This window comes from Mesitornis unicolor, unplaced genomic scaffold (genome assembly GCF_000695765.1).
Source record: "Mesitornis unicolor isolate BGI_N332 unplaced genomic scaffold, ASM69576v1 scaffold50210, whole genome shotgun sequence".
Taxonomy (NCBI): domain Eukaryota; kingdom Metazoa; phylum Chordata; class Aves; order Mesitornithiformes; family Mesitornithidae; genus Mesitornis; species Mesitornis unicolor.
In genome coordinates this window covers 19207-41884 of record NW_010161294.1, presented here as the reverse complement: position 1 = coordinate 41884, position 22678 = coordinate 19207, and the positions used below count along the sequence as shown (strand labels likewise).

The window sequence follows — 22678 nt, the reverse complement described above, 5'->3', positions numbered from 1 at the left end:
GCATTCCTGTATCATTTGTGATCAGAAAATGTAAGCTTCGCTGTTGATGCCTGGGAATCCCTCTCTTCAGTCAGGTGTTGGTTTGTGTTGTAAAGGGTCAGGTCCCACTGATAAAATTTGCTCTGGATCCAGGCCCTTTGTGGAAAGTGAGATGGTAAAGTGTCTTGAGAAACGTTGGTCATGAGAGAGTGGTGTCGAGTTAGCACAGGGGTGATCAAGAGGCCTTGATCTGCAGCACTAGCACACTTTGGAGTAATGATGTTCACAGCTGAATTTTGCTTGGATAGGACAACACAAGCACAGAGAGACTGCCTGCTGAAACACGGCTGTTTCTGTAATGAGTACTGTGTTTCTGTAACAGAGCTGCTACAGCTTAACAACTTTCTGAGTTGTGAACCCACAGCAAGGGTACCCTGAGGCAAGGACACTGGTCCTGCTCCAGCAGAAAGATCTCCTCAGGCCAGTTGGCACCTCCTGACAGAGCTTTCCCAGGGTGGTAGAGCCTGCCCCCTTCCCACGGCCCGAACTGGGAGGCACTGCTGGTGGATGATGATGGCAGCAGAGTTTTACCAGGCAGCAGAAACCGCAAGAGGGAGCTGAGGTTATGCTACTGCTCCTCTCCCTTTGCAGGTCGCTGCTTCCAAGGACCCAGTGGCCAATGCAGCCCACGGAGATGATGTTGAGTTTGACCGTGGTTCTGCTGGTGATATGGACCTTTGCAGGTAAGTATGGTTTTGGGGAAGGGGATCCAAGGGAAGATTCTGGATAGTTTCTGCCCCTCAGAGGAATGTCCTCTAAGTCATGAGTCATTGTATCAGAGACAGGGATGATTCAGTTTGTGAGGTGTAAAGAAAAAAACTGGAGCAAAATGCTGAACTTGCAGAGCCTGCAGATTGGGAGACTCACCTACTGCTGTTTGTGTATGTACACAGCTTGTAACCAGGAACTGGAGCTTCTTGCTAGTCCTATATTAAAAACATTACAAATTAACATGAAGGAAACAAAACATGTATTTATTGACAAAAGCTGGTGCTGATAAACAGTGCACGGCTGAGAGCATTGACTTACATGGACTTTGTGGGAGTCAGAAATCAGAAGAGACTTCTTGTGATACGAGGAGAGAGAGGGCAAAAATGAAGATCCATTCGGAGTAGACTAGTGGAGGACAGAAGTTGATTTGGGGACATAAGGATCACAAACATTGATTTCTTAACATAGACATTGCTTATCCCTCAAAAGGAATGCGAAACTTGTCCAAGAAACTGCACAGAAAGTTGCAGAAAGAATATGGGAAAAGATCACAATATAAATACAATTCTGTAATGGAAATGCTTGTTTCATGCATTAGTTTTGCTGTTCACCAAGTGGGTCTGGTCTCTTCCAGGAGCCCAGGAGAGCATCTCCTGGGAGGTGCAGCGCTACGATGGCTGGTACAACAACCTACTGCACCACAGCCGCGGCTCGGTGGGTGAGTGCCAGGCCTGGGGATGGGGGTGGTGGGGTGGGGTGAGCTGGCACTTTGGCATCTGACTTGCTTTACCACTGAAATAGAACCCCTTTCTGACTTGAGCCTGAACCAGGCAAGTGACCAGGAAATGCCACCTGCTGTGACCCTGTGAGGTGGCTCTTTGCACTCAAGGTAGGTCCCTAGATGCATCTAAGAGTCCTGTTAGAGCAGTCTGGAAGGGTGAAGCAGCCCAGATTTGCCTCCCATTCTGGCCTTGCCATTTTCACGTGCTGCTCAGACATTATTTGCAGATCATGCTGGTGTTGGATCAGCCCCAGAGCAGAGCTGTTCCCTTGCAGGACCTTTCAAAATAGCTAAGGTAGGGAGGACCCTGCTCTTCCCAGCAGACATTTCAGTGGTGGTCAGGGATCCTAGAGCTGGGAAAAGGCATCTTTAGCCAAAATCAGCATGCAGTTCAAGCAGCATTCAACACAAGGCAAGAGACAGACAAGTTCATGGTCAAGGCATGCCAGACCTACTCCTTTTCCACTCTGCACAGGGCAGATCTTGGGCTGCTGGGCTGCTGTGCAGCATCTACTGCTCTGCACTGGGTCAAGTATGTGGGATCTTCCTGTGCCAGTGGTGAGCTGCTTTTTCATGCCTACAGCCAGCCCATGGGTCCACCTCTAGGAGATGTCCCTGAGGCAGAAACCAGGGCAGATCAGGCAGGATCTTATCTAAAATATTATCTATTGTGAATCCTCCTATTTCCTGTAGCCCAGATCGGTCATCTACACAGTGCCACAAAGTGTGGTGACGATTACACAGCTTCCTCTGAGTCCAAATGGCTCTCCAACATGACATGTCTGTCACCAACCATTTGGTTACTCCAAAGCCTGGCAGGGAGATCCGGTGGGTTCTTAACAGACAAGATCTCCCCTTCCCACAGGAGGTTCCACTTAAATTTGAGAAGAAACTTCTTCTCAGTGAGGGTGACAGAGCCCTGGACCAGGCTGCCCAGAGAGGTTGTGGAGTCTCCTTCTCTGGAGACATTCAAAACCCGCCTGGACGCCTTCCTGTGCAACCTCATCTAGGTGTTCCTGCTCCGGCAGGGGGATTGGACTAGATGATCTTTTGAGGTCCCTTCCAATCCCTAACGTTCTGTTCTGTTCTGTTCTCCCAGAGCAGACAGATCAGACCTTAACATTTGGAAATAAACCTATGGAAACGTAACCCGAAACTAAGCCAGTAATTCAGAATTTCCCTGAGCTCTGGGGCACTCCCGCAAATGAAGCCCACCACACTGGTCAAGAGTCTTTCGAAACAAACTAGCTCATCAGAAATGAAGTCTCCTGGCATTTCAGTTACAGGATAGGGAATGGGTGCAAAGTCAGGGTGTTTCTCTCTCATCTTCTCCCTTATGTTTCTGTCTTTTTGGCTGTTCCCTCTCCTGCTCAATATGGTGTTGGCGATCACCATGTTTATGCAGGTTTGCATAGTCAACACAGCTACCCATTGGAACACACCACCCCAGACTGCCGGGAGGCAACAGGGGTGCACATGGACCAGAGAAGGACAAATGGAAGGGAACGTGCCCATGGAGGATCTCTCCTAATTTTGAGAGCACTGATCTCAGTGTTATATGAAGTTTTGGGTGTTGGTACCAAAACCTGTGTGTTCTTGGCCACTATAAGGTTCTATGCCATCCTTTTGCTGTCTGCTGGGACCCTCACATCTCACTGCCACTGTACCTCCTGTCTGCTGGGTGCCGCTGGACCCACATTGTGTTTCTTTGGTGCTGCAGGTGCCAGGCTGCTGCGTCTCTTGCCGGCCAACTATGCGGATGGCGTCTACCAGGCGCTGCAGGAGCCGCGTGTGCCCAATGCTCGCCAGCTCAGCAATGCAGTGGCACGGGGACCCTCCGGGCTGCCCTCCCGCAGGAACACAACTGTGCTGGCTGTCTTCTTTGGTAAGAGCTGGGGCCTGGAACTGGGTGGAAAAGTGTTGATTTAGATGAAAAAATGTTTTCTCACACTCCAAGGCAACGCATTGGAGCACTCCTCACCCCCCAGCTTCAGAGCAAACCCACACCCAAAAGATAAAGCCTTGGGTATCTCCATACCAAAGTACTGTCCAGCAAAGAGAGTTTGCTTGAATTTTCATTGATCTTTGGCAGTTGCCCCAAATGCTGATATTTGTCGTTTGGAAACTTCGTCATTTGTTTTAGTGGTAGATTTACCTTGTTGCAAGATGACTGACTGATGCATTAAGAGCCTCCCTGTAAGTGACTGCTGGGCAGAACTGCTGCAAGTTGGAGCAGCTTTTGCTGTTGCTGAGGAGCTCAGTGGGGTCTTGGGTCTCCAAACCTGGGGATGTCGATCTCTGGGAGCTACCCTCAACTTACTGAGGAAACAGGCTGAACTTGTCAAAGAAATGGAGATTATTAGCTCCCTGTACAGCTTAAGGTTCATACACATTCCCAGACACCCAAGCTGGGGTGCTCAGCCCAAAGAAGGGCCACAGGAAGGGCAGACGCTAGTGTGACACCAAAGCTTAAATGAGCCAAGAGCAATGATAACCACTGGGCTCAGCATCAGCAGCAACCCTTGGCCTTGAAGGCCACAGGCAAGAAGGAGTTCAGGGAAATAATGGCTAAATGCAGAGCCTTGCTCCTGGTGAAGTGGTGGTCAGCAGATGGTCCAGCTGCTGGTGGTTTCTGAACATCTGTTTGCTGATTTTCTCCACCCTGGTCCCTGAATGATCCTACCCGACTCATGAGGTCTGGCCAGGGGCACCTAAAGCCCTGTTTTTGTGGACTGGAGCTCAGCATGTTTGGGCTTCAGCCCAAAGTGACTTTCTCTAAAAGTGGTGGAGCAAGCCAGCAGCAAAGGCAGGGAAGGAAACCCCTCTTGCTCCACAGGGTGGACCCCTCAGCCCATGTATGGCTCAGCTGCCCACAGTCACACCTTGTTGCAGGTGCTGGTGGCTGTCCTGCCAGCTGCTGACCATGCTTGGCTCTCTGGCAGGTTTCCACGTGCTCTCGGAAATCCTGGGGACAGAGAAACCTGGCTGCCCTGCTGAGTTCCTGAACATCCACATTCCATCTGGAGACCCTGTGTTTGACCCTGCAGGCACTGGAGATGTGGTCCTGCCCTTCCAGCGCATCCAGTGGGCGACTGGGACAGGGCAGAGCCCCAACAGCCCCCGTGAACAGGTAGGAGATTGTGTTTCTTTTGCTCTTTGCCTTTCAGCTAAATTCCTCTTCACTCAGCATCAGGGTCTATAACAGCCAAGATAGTGTTTGCAAAACAATAGGAAAGCACCACCATTTCCTTAAAATATATATCTCTCAAGTGTTTGAACCAATTGTAAATTAACCCAAAGCACAACCTCCAAGGTACTGGTTCACATGGAGCAACATTTGTGGTTGCTCGAGTTCAGTACTTTTCTTGGCCACGGAGAACTTAAATACTCTAGCTCTGACTATCATCTATTTTAATGCAAATTTCAGTATCCTGCATAGGTTATGGAGGGCAGAAGAGGAAAGGGTAAAGCAGGAGCAATTTGCAGTTTTCCTCATCTGCCAGAGTTTTTGGTCACTTCAGTCAAAAGGTAGGGCTGTCTGCATGTGGGGAAACAGGTGATAACTGCAGCCTTTTTGGTACAAGTGTAATGAACATTCATAACCCGATTTTATACACTTGTGCTACTCTAGAAGGCCAGTATTTATGACATATTTTTAGGCATCAAATATTATCTTTAATGATGTATCACAAAACTGAGCTGATACTGTCATAAAGTAGTAAACTTGTAAAGCTTCTCTGAATTTCAGTCATTTTGAAAAAAAAACCAACAAAACAAAACAAAACAAACCCAACCAAACTAGATTTTCTCTCAATTTCTCCATTTGCTGTGCTGAGGCTGGATGTGTTCCCAAGCTCATGTGCTTTTACTTTCATGCTGGAAATCTTTACAATCAAAATCGCCAAAGCAAAATATTCGCCTCAACCTTTCACATGACAAACGACAATGAGACCAGATTAGCAAGTCATGTTTTTAGCAGTATTTCAAACCTTAGAAAAATGAAAACTCTAGCTTGTTTTCAGACTCAAAAGACTGTTTTCACTAAACCATTTTGTAGGGGAGATATTCAGCATGCTGCCAGGACACTGGGACTCCCTGCTGTGAGGACAGGGCTCCCAAAAGTGGAAAGCTCCAGTGTTTCTGTTTTCCCCAGAGATGGGTTTAGTTTCCTTCCAGCTTGGTCTTGCCTGTTAGGAATTCATGAATGTCTGAGCACAGCTGAAAAGAATTGGAAAAAACTCCCAAAGTATACCTTTGAAAAAGCTGTATCTGCAATTTGCATAGAGGCTGTCAGCATTTACATTTGCATCCTGACAGCTCTTGTTAAAACAGCAGAACTGCCTTGCAAGACCTAAAGGGCTGGGTTGTGGCTTTTCTGATGTTTTGCACCTTTCCGTAAGACTCCAGTGCCTGTTAATGCCCATTCACTGTGCCTGTCCTAGACCAACGAGGTGACAGGCTGGCTGGACGGCAGCTCCATCTATGGCTCCTCGCACTCCTGGAGCGATGCCCTGAGGAGCTTCTCGAGGGGACAGCTGGCGTCGGGGCCCAGTGGACGCCTCCCAAGGGAGACAGATGGGAGAGTCCCTATGTGGAAGGCACTGGATCCATCCACAGGACAGGGTGGTCCACAGGGGATCTATGGTAATGGCGGCATCCTCAATTTTCACCTACTTGGCTCCATCACTGACCACAACTGGGGGAGCAGGAGGTCCCTGGAGCTGAGCCCAGAGAGGATCCTGAGAAAGGGCAGGGGGGTGTGGTGAGCCAGGACACTAAGGACAGTGGAGAGCAGGCAGTTTCCTAGCCTGAGTGGGAGGAAGTTGCCGCAGCCCCAGGAGGCAGCAGGTCATTTCCCAGCCAACACACAGAGACTGGTGGGTTCTCATCCCTCTAACCTGAGGGAGTCTTCTCTGGGGAAAGGGGCTGCAGACAATAAAACCTGCTCAGTTTGCTTTGAATTCCTCACCTGCCCAACCTTTTGTCTGTGCTGAGGGCCCAGTGCTGCTTCTTGCTTGTTTGGGCTGCTTGTCTCCCTGGGGAGAAAAGAGGGACAAGAGGATGAGGAGATGTTGGGTTGGGGGTGCTCCTTCAGCCACAGGCAAAGCTAGACCCAGTGGCAGCATCCCTCACTGATGGTTTTGATGGCTCTTGCAGACCTGGGGAGTGCCTGGGGAAATGAGAACCGCTTCCTGCAGGCTGAGAGCATCGCCTGGTTTCGGTACCACAACCACCAGGCCATGGTGCTGGCCCAGGAACACCCCACCTGGTCTGATGAGGACCTCTTCCAGTACACTCGCAAGAATGTCATCGCCACTTTCCAGGTGAGGAATGGTATGCCCTGGCTCTGTCCAGACCCCCAATATCTACCCCGGCTCTGACCCTGACCCAGCTCCACTGTGCCGCAGAGCATCGTGATGTATGAGTGGCTGCCGACCCTGCTGGGGAGACCTGTCCCAGAGTACAAAGGTGAGGTACAGCAGGTAATGGAGCTGCGGGGTGTCTGGGGGCAGGGGTAGGAGGACCAGGGGAACTGAAGGATGGGGCAGGAGAGGTGCTCGGCCCCCCTTTCCCTCCAGCCTGGGTGATGGACTTTGGCTGCTGGCCTGCAGGCTACCAGCAGCACCTGGATCCCAGCCTCTCACCGGAGTTTGTGGCAGCTGCAAGGCAATTCCTGGCAACCATGATGCCACCGGGTGTCTACATGAGGTAAGAGTAGCTGGGTAGGGCTGTGGGAGAGCAGTGCCTGAGATGGAGTGGCAGCTGGGGATGGGCCCTGTCCCTTCCCTGGAGTGTTCTGCTCCTCACTGAGACAGCCAAGCCCTGCCAGCTCAGGGCAGTCCTGGCCGGTGTCTGTGGGACTAGCACCTCTCTGCTCTTCCAGAGCCCCCATGTGCCAGTTCCAGAACGTGTCCAGCCCCAGTGGCTCATTCCCAGCAGTGCGACTCTGCAACAGCTACTGGAGCAGAGAGGTACGGGAACGGAAGTGCAAGGGTCCTGAGGACGTGGCAGTCTGGCCAGAGGGGCATAATTCCTTGCTTTACATTATGGAGGGCCCCAAAGGGAGGTGAAAGGGGAACTGGGTGCAGAATTCACCAGATCGGGAGTGTGGGGCTGTCCCATGTCTTTGGACCAATGAGACATTGACTGCTGTTCCCATCTCCCCTCAGAGCACCAGGCAGCAGCAGGCAGAGGATGTAGACGTGGACAACCTCCTGCTGGGGATGAGCTCACAGATTGCAGAGCGGGAGGACAACATCGTGGTGGAAGATCTCCAAGGTCTGCACTCCCCTGCGATCACAGCTACAGCTGGCGAGTCCATGGGAGACTCTCCTGGGGGTGTGCAGAGACCAAAGTAGGGAGATCGGTCCCATCGCCACCCAATCACACACTCAGCTCAGCTTCAACCTTGTTAGTGGAAGCGCACAGAAGCCACAGGATGTGTTAAGCATATTTCTGGGACTGTCCTGGCAAAGGCATGGAGAAGATCTCCATGTTCAGCATTGCCCATGGCAGAGGGACAAGGCCAGCCCAAGAGCTGGGGAAGCTGGGGTTGCTTCTCTGGCTCTGCCTTGCCGTCACCAAGGCTTCAAATCCCCCCACAGATTACTGGTATGGGCCCCTGAAGTACTCCCGCACTGACTACGTGGCCAGCTGGCTCCAGCGCGGACGAGACCTTGGCCTGCCCACCTATAACCAAGCCCGGGAGCGATTCGGATTGGAGCCTCTCCAGAACTGGTCAGACTTTGCCCCACACCTGGAGCAACAGGTAACAGGGAACTGATCTGGGCACAGAAAGTGCAAGGATACTGGGGCAGTTCAGGCAGTAACTGGCATTCCCCAACAATGTAGGAAGAGGGACATCAGTGTGCATCCTGCCCTAGCTCATTTTCATGCCTGTGGAGCTGTCGCATTGGGGACTGCTACTGTAATTACACGGCATGAATAAATATAACCTGCCCCAGTGCTAAGCTTGTGTGCTGCTGGGTGCCCTGTTCCTGGAGCTGAGATGCTCTGAGAGGGATGTTTAGTTGCTCAAGTCCAAGCCATGAGCTCAAGGCTGTGTGGGGCTGAGCATCCTCCCAGCTCATGGATGTGTGATGCCTGGGAAATGAAAGACTTTCTGAGGCCCTGGCAGAATTCCTTCTGCTCACACGTGTGTGATGGGGGTTTCTGGCCAGGTCCTGGAGGTTGCTGCTCTGTATGCGAACAACACAGCTGGACTGGAGCTGCTCCCTGGAGGTATGATGGAGGTTAATGGCTCCCTCTTCAGTGCCATCATCCTGGACCAGTTTGTGCGCCTGCGTGACGGTGACAGATTTTGGTTCGAAAACACCAGGAATGGGTAAATGCCTCTTCCCTGTCTGGCACATAATGCTGGCTGCCCACAGCTCTGCTGTCCCCAGTAAGACATAACAACTGGGGCTGGAGGAAAATCCAGCTTCCTCAATTCCTGAAACAGTGTAGGGAGCAAATCCCTCCTGCCAGCAGACAGTGACACCCAGGGCCACTGCTTGGCCCCACATCTTTTCCCCAGGCTGTTCACAGTGGAGGAAGTCAGGAAGATCCGTAGCACCACCTTTCATGACGTCCTGGTTGCTGTCACCCACGCGAACTCCACAGATCTCCAGCCCCATGTGTTCACCTGGAGGGAGGGTGAGTGCAAACTGCACTAACGAGTTAGGGAAGAGAGCAGACCCATCTTGGTGACACAGCCGGTGACTCAGTGACACAGAGAAAGCATTGGGTAGGCAGTTTCTCAAGCGTGACACCTGCTATGCCCCTAAGCCAGCAAATTGTGTGCAAAATGCAAGGGTTGCTTGCAAGCAGGGCAGGTAGTGCTGATGTTGAAAGTGGGCTGAGGTCCAGGTGTGTGCATTGCATGAGTCTTGGAAAGATCTCCGGGTACAAAAATGCAACTGATGCCTTGGAAGGTTGTGCTGGGGTTAAAACTTGGCCTCTGTCTACCCTGTGCTGTGTCACGCTCCTCACTGACTTGTCTTCTGGTTCCTTTGATATACAAGCACACACAGGTCTGCAGGTTAAACTGATGAGTAACCTGGAAAGTGATGAAGCTTGCAAATGAGTTAAGCTCTTCATACTGTGAAAGTGTAACATTGCCTACTTTTGCCTTTAATTGCAACCCCTGAGTGTACCCTGGGTGCTGTACTGCAATGTCCACTCCTGCCCGGCCGCTCCATCGACGGGGTTGTTGGTTAACCAGGGCTGCTGGTAGGGATGGCCAGGCTTTCCTGCAGATGTGGGTGCAACAGCAGTGTGGACTGTACCAGCCAGATTTCAGCCCAGGGAGAGCTCAGGGCTTGTGTCCCAGCATGCTTTAGGTTCCCAGCAGGCTAGGGGCAGGCTAGTCCTGTGCTGACGTGCACCCCTCACTGTGGTGCCCTCCTGTTCCAACCCTGAAATGTGCCTTCCTCTCCTCACTGAGACCCAAAAAGAGTCCTGCTGCCACGCTCAGGGTGAGGTGTAGCCAAACACAGCAACACATGTTTTCCTCTCAGGATCTTGCCTAACCCTTCCCATTTACTGAAAGCGTTTTATTTGGCACACGTTCCAGCCCTGGCAAGGCGCTGTGGTTCCCTTGGCGTGCATTCCATGCAATCACACTGTGATGGCTCCCTTGATTTGCAGCATATGGATGAGTAGAGGCTGTGAGCCCCAATTTGCTGTGACCCAGGGTGATTCTTGCTCAGGAGGTGATGGTGCTGAACTCCCAGAGCGCTTGTGCTCTGTGCTTGGTTTGCTTTGGCAGGCAAAGGTTCAACCCAAAAACAAGGGTTATCCTCTAAGATCTGGAGTTTAACTTGAGCATCCTCATTTTGCGGTGCTCCCTGGTCACTTGGCAATGAACCCCACCAGCATCATTATGTTGAGGTTCCCAGGGGGATGGAGGTAACATGGGTAAAAGATCCATAGCGCTCACAGTCTGTCTTCCCCCATTCAGGGGACCCATGCCCCCAGCCCCAGCAGCTGACAGCTCAACACTTGGCCAACTGCACGCCCATGACCATGCTGGACTACTTCGAAGGCAGTGGCGCAGGCTTCGGGATCATCATCATTGTCCTCTGCTGCCTGCCTTTAGGTTTGCCACTCCATTTCTTTAGCCATCTTCTTTTCCACTAGAGAAAGGGGTCAAGCACCCATGGACCAAGCACTTCCCAGCAGGAGGTGCTGAGTCAATGCCAACAGCATCTTGGCCTGTATTAAAAACAGTGTGACCAGCAGGTCCAAGGAGGTGATTATCCCCCTGTACTCGGCACTGGTGAGGCCGCACCTCGAGTCCTGTGTTCAGTTCTGGGCCCCTCACTATAAGAAGGATGTTGAGATTCTGGAGCGTGTTCAGAGAAGAGCCACAAGGATGGGGAGGGCTCTGGAGAACGAGCCTTAGGAGGAGTGGCTGAGGGAACTGGGGTTGTTTAGCCTGGAGAAGAGAAGGCTGAGGGGAGACCTCATCACCACCTACAACTACCTCAAGGGAGGTTGTGGAGAGGTGGGTGCTGGTCTCTGCTCCCAGGTGATGGGGGATAGAACAAGGGGAAACGGCACCAAGCTGTGCCAAGGGAGGTTCAGGTTAGAGATAAGGAGGAAGTTCTTTCCTGAGAGGGTCGTCAGAAGCTGGAACAGGCTGCCGAGGGAGGAGGTGGAGGCACCATCCCTGGATCTGTTTAAGGAGCAGGTAGATGAGGTACTTAAGGATATGGTTTAGTGGGTAGACAGGAACGGTTGGACATGATGATCTCAGAGGTCTTTTCCAACTGAGTGATTCTGTGATTCTGTGAGTCTTGGACACCCCTGAGGTTCTTGAGGTTGCAGGGTCCTTGGGCACCAGGAGGGAGCAGGGCTTTCATGGAGCAGCTCTGCATTAAATAAATCCATGCAGCACTGAGCTAGAAGTGACAGGGAACAAATAAACCCCTGTCTGTCCCAGTTGTACAGGTGATGCTGCCAAAGTGGGAAGGAGCTTTGTGATATTTCATGCTTTCTTCTCCCATGTGCCCCCAGTGACTCTGTTTGTTGCCTGGATCGTTGCCATTCTCCGCAAGAGAGATTTCAAAAAGCTGCAGAAGAAGCAGGGCTCCAGCGTGCGGAGGGAGGTGACTGGCGAGGCAATACATGGTGAGACGGCACTGTCCATCCTGCGATGGCTTCTGGTGGTGCTGCTGAGTCAGAGCACGTACCAGTGCAGGGCTGGGGTTGGAGCTTATATCCAGACTGGGTGTAAGGAGAAGCTGTTTTCCTAGGAGGGTGGTCAAGCAGTGGAGCAGGTAGCCCAGAGAGGTTGTGCAGTCTGCATCCTGTCCAAGACCTGACCAGATAAAGCTTTGAGCAGGCTGGCCTGACCCAGTAGCTAGTCCTACTTTGGGCAGGAGGTTGAGCAAGAGACCTTTCCATCCTGAGTCACCCTATGATCCTCTGATTCCAGCCCTCTCCAGATCATAACTTACCTGAAGGAAACCTATGTAGAGCCATTGCATCATTAGCTCCAGGACAGGGACTATATGTCCTTGCTCTGGACACTGGAAAAATACTGCCTTGCTGCTCCATGATCTCTGCTCCTCCTGTGTCCTTGCACTTGAGCTCCATCGTTGGGAGATCATAATTCTTCCCCTAACATGTGTTTGGTCATGCAATCACCTCCAAGATGCACCTTGGTGAAGGAGGTGCTGGGATGAACAGGAGTGCAAAGTGGGCCTTTCCAGCTGAGTTCTGTGCTCTCTCTCATCAGCCATGGAGTGGCATGGTCCCAAGACAGACAGCTCTCCTGTCTACATTCAGCTCCAAGCTGACAAAGTGCTCAAAGTGCTGGATGGGAGAGGGTCTGTGCTCCGGAGTGTCAGCTTGAAAGCCCTTCAAAGAGTCGAGGTGATCCTCTCCAGCAACAAAGGGAACAAAGCTCTGCTCCTGAAGAGCCCCAAGGAGTACGACCTGGTGAGTACCACAATGCCTGGAGTGTGATACCCTTCTCTGGACCCTCCACCATCCTCTGACATTGCTCACCTATACCCTGCACCACTCAGTCCTGAGCACTGGGAGCAGCATAAGTCCCTGAAGGGTGGTTGTGGCCTCCTGAGAACCACCAGGTCCAGCTCATACCATGGAGCAACCACTGTGGTGGAGAACAGCAGCACTCACATCCTGACCGAGCCTCTGTTGCTCACAGCCATTTGGTGGGATCTCTTGCAGGTGCTGCTTTTCAGCGAGCATACAGAGAGGAGCAACTTCATTGGGAAGCTACGAGGCTACGTGGAGCGGAGTGGCCTTCACCTGCACATGTCCGAGATGAAGGAGCAGAGCCTGATGAAACGGGCAGTCACCCAGGAGCAGAGGAAACAAATTCTGGAGACTTTCTTCAGACACTTGTTTGCTCAGGTATGTAGAGGTGTGGCAGGCTCTGATGAATGGAGGAAGATATTTCTGTATTGATTAAGCAACGAACATTGCGGCTGTCGCTTCCTGTAACAGCCGGTAAGCCACACACAGGAAAGCTGCCAACACTTTCCGGACCAAGGGACATTTTCCCTTGCACAAGACAAAGGGAGTTCTGCTGTGGTGTCTAAACCTGCAAAGAGACTTTTGGGTAATGTAAATGAGGTCTCCATAACAGTCAGTCGTGTTCAGCGTAAAAGTCACGTTGTGTAGGAGAAACACAGGACTTCACCATGGTGTCTGCCATGAGTTTAGTGCCAGGGGAGCCACCAGTCTTTGTGTAACTGGTGGGGCAAGTGAACAGCGGCCTTCTGCTCTGCCAGCACTCATGGGATTTCTTTTGTGGGACACAATCTGCAGGTGCTGGAAATCGACAAGTCCAATGCTGGAGAGCTCAACTTTGAATCTTCACAGACGGCAAAGGATTCTCTGACATGTGAGCTGAGCAGGGCTGAGTTTGCTGAGGCCTTGGGACTCAAAGCCCACTCTATGTTTGTGGACTCCATGTTCTCTCTGGCCGACAAAGATGGCAACGGCTACATCTCCTTCCGGGAGTTCCTGGACATCTTGGTGGTCTTCATGAAAGGTGGGAGCTGGAGCTGGTCTTCATCTGCTGCCCTCAGTCCTGTTTTTAGGCTTTGGCAATGCCACCAGCAGAGTGAAGGATAAGATCCATCCAGCAGGTCAATCTGTAGGCACTTCTAGGGGTTAAAATTCCTTTTACCTAGGACAGCTTCAACTTGAGTGACGGGACAGCGATAATGTAATTATGATTTCTGTAAGACTGTTCATAAAGGGAGCTATCTCAGAGCAGTGATTTGCTGATCTGTCACCACCATATACAAGTCTGCCTCAACTCCTGAGTGGACCACACATCCTGACCTTGACAGATGACAACAACTGTGTCTGCTGTCATATCTGATCCTCCCTGAAGGACCACTGGACAGGTAGATTCATAGATGTAGGTGGTGAGTGCCAGATTCAAGCAAAGCAGCTCCCAGAAAAACCACTGCTGTGCAAAAACACATTCTGAATTTGCAAAATAATGCACAAGAAAGAATGTGTACCTACCCAAATTTTCACCTTTCACTTCAGAAGGTAAAGCACAAGGGCAGCACGCTGCTTGCCGTCAGTCACTGTTCAAGCTGCCATCAGCTCAGCAGTGTGGTTTCAGTCTTTTCAGAGCTGGGTGAGACTTCACTGCTCCAGATCCAGACTCTCAAAGACAATGTTTGAATGCACTTTAGGCTATGAAAATAGGAATTTGCTCTTACTTCACCTCCCTTTCTTTCCACCAGGGTCCCCAGAGGAGAAGTCCAAGGTGATGTTCAGGATGTATGACATTGATGAGAATGGGTTCCTCTCCAAGGAGGAGTTTCTGAGGATGCTCAGGTACTTCTCCTCATCTTTCTAGATGTTTTCAAAATGTCTGTAAACATAGGTGTCTTCAAAAGCAGCTCCCAGTTTCAATGCTTCACTCCCCAAGTGAGAGCCCATGGGCTCAACACTCACAGCCAAAAGCCCATTTTTCCTGTGAAACTGGCCTGGGGATCTGCCCTGTGTTATTTGAAGTTCTCAAGCTGTGGTCCTCTGAAGCTTCCATCTCCCATCCTTACTCCAGGTCCTTCATCGAGATCTCCAACAACTGTCTGTCAAGAGATCAGGCAGAGCAGGTGACTGAGTCCATGTTTCAGGCCTCAGGGTTTCAGGACAGGAATGAGCTGACATGGGAGGATTTCCATTACATGCTGCGGGACCATGACAGCGAGCTTCGTCTCACCCAGCTCTGCATCAAAGGTCAGTGGACAGGAGCACTGGCTCATCCCAGGCCCTGCAGAGCTGGAGGTGATGGGCAGCAGCCAACAAATAGCTCCCAAATCTTGTCCCATCAATCTCTCAAACTCAAGTCTCCATGGGACAGTAACTGGGCATCGGCTGTTGCTCCATATGTGATGCGTTTGGGCCACCTCAGAGCACCTCCCCACTCCTGCTCAGGGAAGATACCTAAACCTGGTGCACCACATCCCACATGCTCTGAACAGCTGTTTGTCCTTTTGGCTTCTCAAAGGTGTCCCAGAGGTGCTCAAGCAAAACCTGCACAACCGCGTCTCCTTCATAAAAAAGAAAGAGTCGAAAGGGTAAGCTCTCTGCCTTAGTCTTGCTGCTGCTGCTATTTCTTCTCTTTCTGCCCTGATGCACATCTCTCCTTCACCTCAGCCTCTCCAACAAATGCTCCCACTGGGAATTTGTATGCCCTGCATGATGACAACCCTGGGACATGCCCATGAGCAAGCTGGGTGCTGCTGTGGGGCTGCTGCCCTCCTGCCCTGGCAGCCAGGCAGGCAGAGAGGAGAAACTGCCTCCTGCAGAACCCCCGTTGCATCCACCACATAGGGGTGCGAGTCCTGCTTTGCTTTCTGGAGGGACACGTCACCTTGGAGTGAATCCAGCCCACATACCATGCAGTTAAAGTTGACACAAGCAGGCTTGCAAGGAAGAGCAGGATGTCTTCTCAGCTGAGCCCGCGATGGAAAGGGGGGAAACAGGGATGATTTTGGCAAGTGCAGCCTTGGACTAGGCATAGCTTTCCTTCCAACAGAACCATCTCAGAGGAGGAGAAAGACTCAGCCCTGGATACCATGAGCCACTACGTGGAGCAAGAAGGACAAGAGCTGAGGAAGAGACCAGGCAGAAAGTGAGTACACCCTCTCCTCACCGGGCACCTCCTTAGGCTCAGGTTCAGCCTGTTTGCTGCTTCTTACACCTCAGTTGTGTCAGACCAGGCAGCCCTCTGGTCAAACGACACTGCTGCAGAGAGCCAGCTCCCCCACGATGGAGGTGCAATGTAGGGAGGGGACGTGAGATGCCCCAGCAGGCACATCACACTGGATGAGGAGCTACGGGACAACCCTGTCTCGGTGGGGATGGTGTCAGAGCTTGGTCTGGATGATGTGCCTCTACTAAAAAAAATGAAGTGGCCAACTCCAGAGCCCAGGATGGTGGTTTTTAGAGTGTTTGCCTTGCCCACAGAGAGGGGCTTTGCCTGGCAGAGACTCTGGTCCTCACTTGCTGTGGCAGCAGCAAATATTTCTACAAGGGAGCTATTAAATGGTATTTATTCATGGCCAGATTTGTTGTAATAGAATATCCTTGATTTGCCTTTCACCTTGCCGGCTAAACCTGAAAACGACACCAACCCTCCTGTGTCACCAGGGTGAACCAATACCAGCTGCATTTGTACACCAAAGCACAACGGAAGAAGTACGAGCAGAACAAAGTTCAGCAGAAGATCCAGGAGTTCAAGCGCTTTGTTGAGAATTACCGGCGCCATATCGTCTGTGTGGTCCTCTTCTCTGCCATCACTGCTGGCGTGTTCGTGGAGAGAGCCTACTGTGAGTGCCCATCCAGCCCTGCTGCCTTGAACGTGGAGGGGTGCATGGGCTTGGCTTCTCAAAGCTGCTTGCTGCATGGGGCATGCTGGTGTGTGAAAGGTCCTGTCACAGCTTTGGGCTGTATTGGCCCTCTACTGGAACACCTGAAGGATTACTGAGGTTGGAAGTCACCTGGGGAGGGGTCTGGTCCAATGGCCTGCTCAGACCAAGGTCAGTTTCATAGCTGAATCAGGCTGCTGAAGGCCTTGTCTAGAGAAAGTTTGAAGAGCTCCAAAGTTGGAGATCCCACCACCTCATTTGGCTTGTAGTCATTTTTTATCATCCTCCTTGTGAAGAGGTTTTATTTTACATCAAACCTGAATTATCTTCAGTGAAACTTCAGTGCTGCTGCCACTCATGCTTTCCCCAGCATGACGTCCTCCAGCTCCCACCCAGCCTGATGGCCTCCACTGTACTCATTCCAGTTTGCTGATGGCTTTCACATTGGGATGCCCAACTGAGGACACAATAACAAAGTGCATTTACGCAGTGCCTGACAGAGGATGGTCCCCTCCCTCGACCTCCAAGGAGACCCTGTCACCCAGCAGCTCTGGGGGGGTCTGACATGGAGAGTCATGACCCTGTCCCCACACAGCCCCATCCCTGGTGACCTTTTATTGGTGCAGCCACGCAGGTGGCTGTCCCCTTGTTGCAGGAAGGGTCATGTCCCTCAGCGCCAGGCACGTTGACGCCCTCTCCACTCTCTCTCCCCAGACTACGCCTTCGCATCCCCCAGCACTGGAATCGCACAGACCACCTTTGTGGGGATCATCATTTCCCGGGGATCAGCTGCCTGCATCTCCTTCATGTACTCCTACATCCTGCTTACCATGTGCCGCAACCTCATCACCGTCCTGCGGGAGACTTTCCTCAACCATTACATCCCCTTTGATGCCGCCGTGGACTTCCATCGCTGGATTGCCATGGCAGCCCTGATTTTCTCAGGTAGGTGGGCTGCGGGGAGGATGTGCCACCCACGAACCACAGCTAAAGCAGGTGGACCAGGCAGAAGCTTGAAGACCTGGTTGGAGCCTGCAGAGTCATAGATGCTTTGCACCAGAGAACGGGAGGAATTGCCCTGTCTCTGGTCACATCAGCAGAGTCTGCTGCATCTCTATCCACACCAGCAGTGATGCTTTTCTCTGCTGGTTTCTGTCTCTTACAGTGCTCCACACTGCAGGTCACATAGTGAACGTCTACATCTTCTCAGTCATGCCTCTCAGCGTCTTGTCCTGCCTCTTTTCCAGTGTCTTTATGGATGATGGGTAGGTGAAATTCAAACACAGTTCCTGGGCAGGGACAGGAGGGAAAGTGGAAGCCAGGAGTCTGCTCTGGCCACTCCATGGTGCAATCTCTGGTCCCTCTCCAGGTCACAGCTCCCACAGAAGTATTACTGGTGGTTCTTCCAGACAATTCCAGGTGAGACCACCCGGCAGGCAGACCACAGGACAAGCAGGCCTCTGCCCAGCCCAGATGGAGCCCCGTGGGGCTGCCCTGATCCCCCCCAACCCATCCTCTCACAGGGATGACTGGAGTGCTGCTGCTCGTGATCCTGGCCGTGATGTACGTCTTTGCCACCCACCACTTCCGACGTGTCAGTTTCCAGGGCTTCTGGATCACCCACCACCTCTATGTGCTCCTCTACGTCCTGGTAAAGCATTTGAGCTGGGAGGGAGGGGTGGTGCCAACGCACCACAAGCCCGTGGGTCAGCCCACAATGAGGTGAAATAGATGGGGAGGTCCAAAAGACCCCAGTCCCAGCTCCCCACCACTGCTGTGCTGCACCCAAATGAGCCACTGGGCAGCAAATTGCAGTGCTGAGTGCTAATGGGGGCTGCTCCCTGCCCAGGTCATCATCCACGGCAGCTACGCGCTGATCCAGCAGCCCCGCTTCCACGTCTACTTCATCATTCCGGCTCTCATCTACAGTGCGGACAAGCTGCTCAGCCTGAGCAGGAAGAAGGTGGAGATCGGTGTGGTGAAAGCTGAGCTCCTGCCCTCAGGTACCACATTCTCCCTGGCTCAGCCCAGTCTCTTCACAAGAGCCTTGGGGGCTGCAGCGATGGAGGACCCTCCACCAGTCAATGTCTCCACCTCAACAAAGTCCCCATCCTGTCTGTCCCCTCTGCAGGTGTCACCCACCTCCGGTTCCAGCGTCCACAGGACTTTGACTACAAGTCCGGGCAGTGGGTGCGCATCGCCTGTGTGGCCCTGGGCACCACCGAGTACCACCCCTTCACCCTGACCTCCGCACCACACGAGGAGACGCTGACCCTGCACATACGAGCTGTGGGGCCCTGGACCACTCGCCTGAGGGAGCTCTACTCCCCAGAGAGCCTGGCCCTCATTGGCAAGCTGCCCAAGGTGAGCTCCACGCTGCTTCTCCAGGGACATCCAAGCCTGAGAGCACCTCAGCAATGGGTTGTGCCCAGCCCAGGGTGCTTCTCCGCCTTGAAGGTGGCCAAGACCTGGGCAAGCAGAGGCAGGAGATGCTCTGCTGATGGCTGGCTCCCTTCCAGCTCTATCTGGATGGGCCCTTTGGTGAGGGACACCAGGAGTGGAATAAGTTCGAGGTATCAGTGCTGGTGGGAGGAGGCATTGGCGTGACGCCCTTCGCATCCATCCTCAAGGACCTGGTCTTCAAGTCATCCATAAGCTCCAAGCTGCTGTGTAAGAAGGTAAGAGGAAGCATCTGGAAGACAAGGGCCCTTCTGAGATGCGTCCCGCTGCTGCTGGCTTCTTCGAGGCTAAAATCCTCCACGATCCATCCGGGAAGAAGCCCCATGGATATGCATACAGGTGCTGGCCCCACTCTGAGTCTCATACTCATGTGTCACAGATCTACTTCATCTGGGTGACACGCACGCAGCGGCAGTTTGAGTGGCTGGCAGACATCATCCGCGAGGTGGAGGAGGCGGACAGGAACGACTTGGTCTCCGTGCACATCTACATCACGCAGCTGGCCGAGAAGTTTGACCTGCGCACCACCATGCTGGTGAGCCTGGCCACCCCGCGGGGAGGCTGCCGTGCCGTGCCGTGCCGCGCCGGGCCGTGCCAGGCCATCTGACATGTGCCAATCTCTCTTTCAGTACATCTGCGAGCGGCACTTCCAGAAGGTGCTGAACAAGAGCCTGTTCACAGGGCTGCGCTCCATCACCCATTTCGGGCGGCCTCCCTTCGTACCCTTCTTTAACTCACTGCAGGAGGTACACCCCGAGGTCAGTGCTTGGCCGGGGACAGGAGGAGGGCACCCATCGGCCAGGGGCGAGGGCTGGTCCCAGCCTGTCCCTCAGGCCCTGGAGACCTTGGTGGCATCCACATCAAGGGCAGGGGAGAAGGGGCATGAAGCCCACTTTCCCTCTAGAGCCAGGATGAGCTGCAAGAGCCACCAATGTCTCGTAGCAGCCAAACACCCCCCGCTATAGCGAGACCCCAGCTGCAGCCACTGCCTGGAGCTGGCAGAGACCCTGGGGGTTCCCATCCTTCCTCCATGGCTCCAGCAGCACCATGGGGAAGGGACAACTTCCCCAAAAGCCTCCTCAGGCTGGGACAGGCTGTTTGGTCAGCATCCATGGCCAAAGCTGCCAGAGGGCAAGGGGCCAAGGGGGGCTGGGCTGGGGGGAGAGCTGGTGCTGCTGGGTTTGACCCCTGTGGCTCCCTCCTTCCCCAGGTGCAGAAGATTGGGGTGTTCAGCTGTGGCCCACCTGGGATGACAAAGAGCGTGGAAAAGGCTTGTCGGCAGCTGAACAAGAAGGACCAGACCTTCTTTGCACATCACTATGAGAATTTCTGACCCTACACCATGCCGTTTCACCCCTGGGCTGCAGTCTTCATTGGAAATGTGTGTTCAACCCCAGCACCTGTGTGGTGATGCTTTGGGTGGTCCTAGGCTCCCACCCACCACCATCCCCAGGAGAAAGCCATCCATGGCCAAGAGCATGGATGCTGAGACCCACAGAGCTGTGACCAGCACCCAGTACATCAGTAAAGCACTGACATCCCAGCATTGCCCCGCACAGCCCCAGTGTGATGCCCTGAGCCCGGGGCATCCTGCACCCACACACTCCTGCAGCCTGGGTTGGGCTGGCATGTCCCCATCCAGAAAATCCAGTGTTGGAGTCAAGTGCGGCTCTGCCACCTTCATCCCTCAAGCCAGAGTTCATACTCTGCTGGGTGGCTCGGGGAATGTCTATGAGCAGCTCTGGGGAACAGTTTGGTGCCTGCACAACCTGAATCCGCGGCACTTTGCCCCAAAACCAGGATGATACACATGGGCTGAGGAGCTGGAGAGCTCCCCACCATCCCTCTCCTTAAAACAGGTTCACCTTTCCTAACACACTCATTTGTGCCTGCTTGTTAGCACTCCGAGCCTTCCCTGGGTTTGCATAGGGCCTTAGTTGTGTTTGCATTGGCTTCTTTCAGCAGTGTCACCATTCTTTGATCAGGGATCATCTGTGCTTGTTTAACTAATGCCTGGCTTTGCATCACTGGGCTGCTGCTCTTGCAGGCTGAGATTGAGCTGAAATAAAGCTGGTCAAAGTTTTAAAACATTTTCTTGACTCCTGCAGTTAGGCCTGGGTCACCTGGAGACTTGCAGTACTTTGGGCATAGCACTGGCCTTGATCCTGTTACAGAGTATTTATGCCAGCCCACTGGGAAATGCGTTCAACAGGAGTGAGTTTCCTCTGCACTGCTGATGTACATGGGGTGGAGGAGGGATACAGATTTGAACCCAGGCACAGCCCCACAGACTGTGTCTCAGCACCCCCAGTAGTGCCCCAACAGTGGCAATTCCCCCCAGCAAGACCCAACGTGGGAGTAAACTACACCCCAGGAGCCCAGAGAGGCTGTGCCTCAGGAACAGTTTCAGCCCTCGGGGTGTTAAACAGCCTCCCCAGGAGCAGAGGCAGTAGCTCTACATCTCAGTGTAGTAACAGGGTCTTCTGATGACCAGCCCCCCCCCAGCCATGCTAATGCCCCCCAAGATTAACTCGGCCACCTCTGCAATAAAGACAAGCTTTGACTTGCAAGCGGCCAGGTCATTTAAGGTTTCATGGTCCTGTCAGCATTGAGCTTCCCTGCAACCCAGTGAGACCCAGCAAGAGCCCTGCACAGTCCCCAAGGCCCAAAGTCAGGAGACCCCTTCAGAACCCAACACTTCAGTGGACTCAGATGCAACAAGTGGGTATCATTTATTGAGGAAAGTTCAGTACCGGCCCAAGAAAGGGACTGATCTCCCAGTATTAAAATTAACATGACTGCAATTAAAGATTAGATTTTGTTATCTGCAACCTGCTACCTCACTAGTACCTCGTTCATGGCTCACAAACTCAGCATTTCCTGAAATCCCTGACAAAATACAACTTGTTCGCAGTGGTAAAGCCTTTAAGTGATGCTGTCCACTTACTTCTCACCTGCTCTTCCCTCCATGCTCAAAGCAAGCTGTGTCCCTCAAAAGCAGCCCTGTGGGAGCCACGTACAGCTGCGGTCACTGCAGCCAGCTCTGCACCGGTCCTTTCTGCCCCACAGGGAGCTGCAGCACAGCAGCTGTGGTCCCAGGTGGCCTCCAGATCACCTTCTGCAAAAGAGCCCTGGCTCCTGGCCTGTGGGCTCAGAGTTTGCTATTTGCAAAGAGCATGGAGAGAATGACCTGACTGTGCAGATCTTCCCTCAGGGGCGGGCTGGCCAGGCTTTGTGCCACAAGCTGTGACAAGTCCCAGCATTCCTGAGGGAAGATGCGACTGGAAGGCAGAATGTTCACGTCGAGCTATCCTGCAGCCAGGGACTGCTATGCTGAAGAGCTGCGGCAAGCACAGCCCCAGGGCAGCGCTGAGGCAGGAAGGTGGAGCGCCAGCATTTCCGTCCTTGCTGCACCCACGCAGCTGGTGACGCCCTCCCACAGCGTCCCACTCGGACAAACCCTGTGGCCATACAGGAGGCTCTGCCTAACACTCGCAGAGACATCAGGGTCCTCTGTGTGTGGGGTCTGCGGGAGAAGAGCCAACTGTGCGAACTATCATCTCTAACCAAACAGCAACACTTCCCCGTTGGTTCTCTATTTGTAGTTACTTGTTAATACCTGGGGTTAGACTAGATGATCTTTCGAGGTCTCTTCCAACTCCTAATATTCTGTGACTCTTAACAGTGGATCCCTCAGTGCCATCCACTCTCATTATAATTTGATTTTCTAGCTCTATTACAAAGCAGTGCCTGCATAAGGTGACTGTGTAAACGTGCAACAGCCATACATCAGCCTCCTGCAGCCTCATGC

General features: G+C 52.8%; 1 protein-coding gene across 1 annotated transcript; it reads left to right on the top strand.

Moving 5' to 3' along the window:
- Window positions 1-630: 630 nt before the first annotated feature.
- LOC104546897 (dual oxidase 1-like) lies at window positions 631-20200 on the top strand (the record flags this gene model as incomplete). Its single annotated transcript, XM_010192407.1, has 33 exons — window positions 631-722; window positions 1385-1468; window positions 3252-3416; window positions 4474-4661; window positions 5974-6175; window positions 6689-6855; window positions 6940-7000; window positions 7144-7240; window positions 7416-7503; window positions 7702-7810; window positions 8137-8295; window positions 8699-8876; window positions 9069-9187; window positions 10494-10631; window positions 11552-11665; window positions 12276-12478; window positions 12734-12919; window positions 13337-13562; window positions 14275-14368; window positions 14598-14773; window positions 15045-15114; window positions 15576-15671; window positions 16190-16368; window positions 17122-17352; window positions 17573-17672; window positions 17777-17826; window positions 17931-18058; window positions 18257-18410; window positions 18539-18771; window positions 18927-19085; window positions 19247-19402; window positions 19497-19625; window positions 20078-20200. Coding segments are annotated over 33 exons (4654 nt in total), but the record flags the coding sequence as incomplete, so codon positions are not given.
- Between the last annotated feature and the right edge of the window lie 2478 nt (window positions 20201-22678).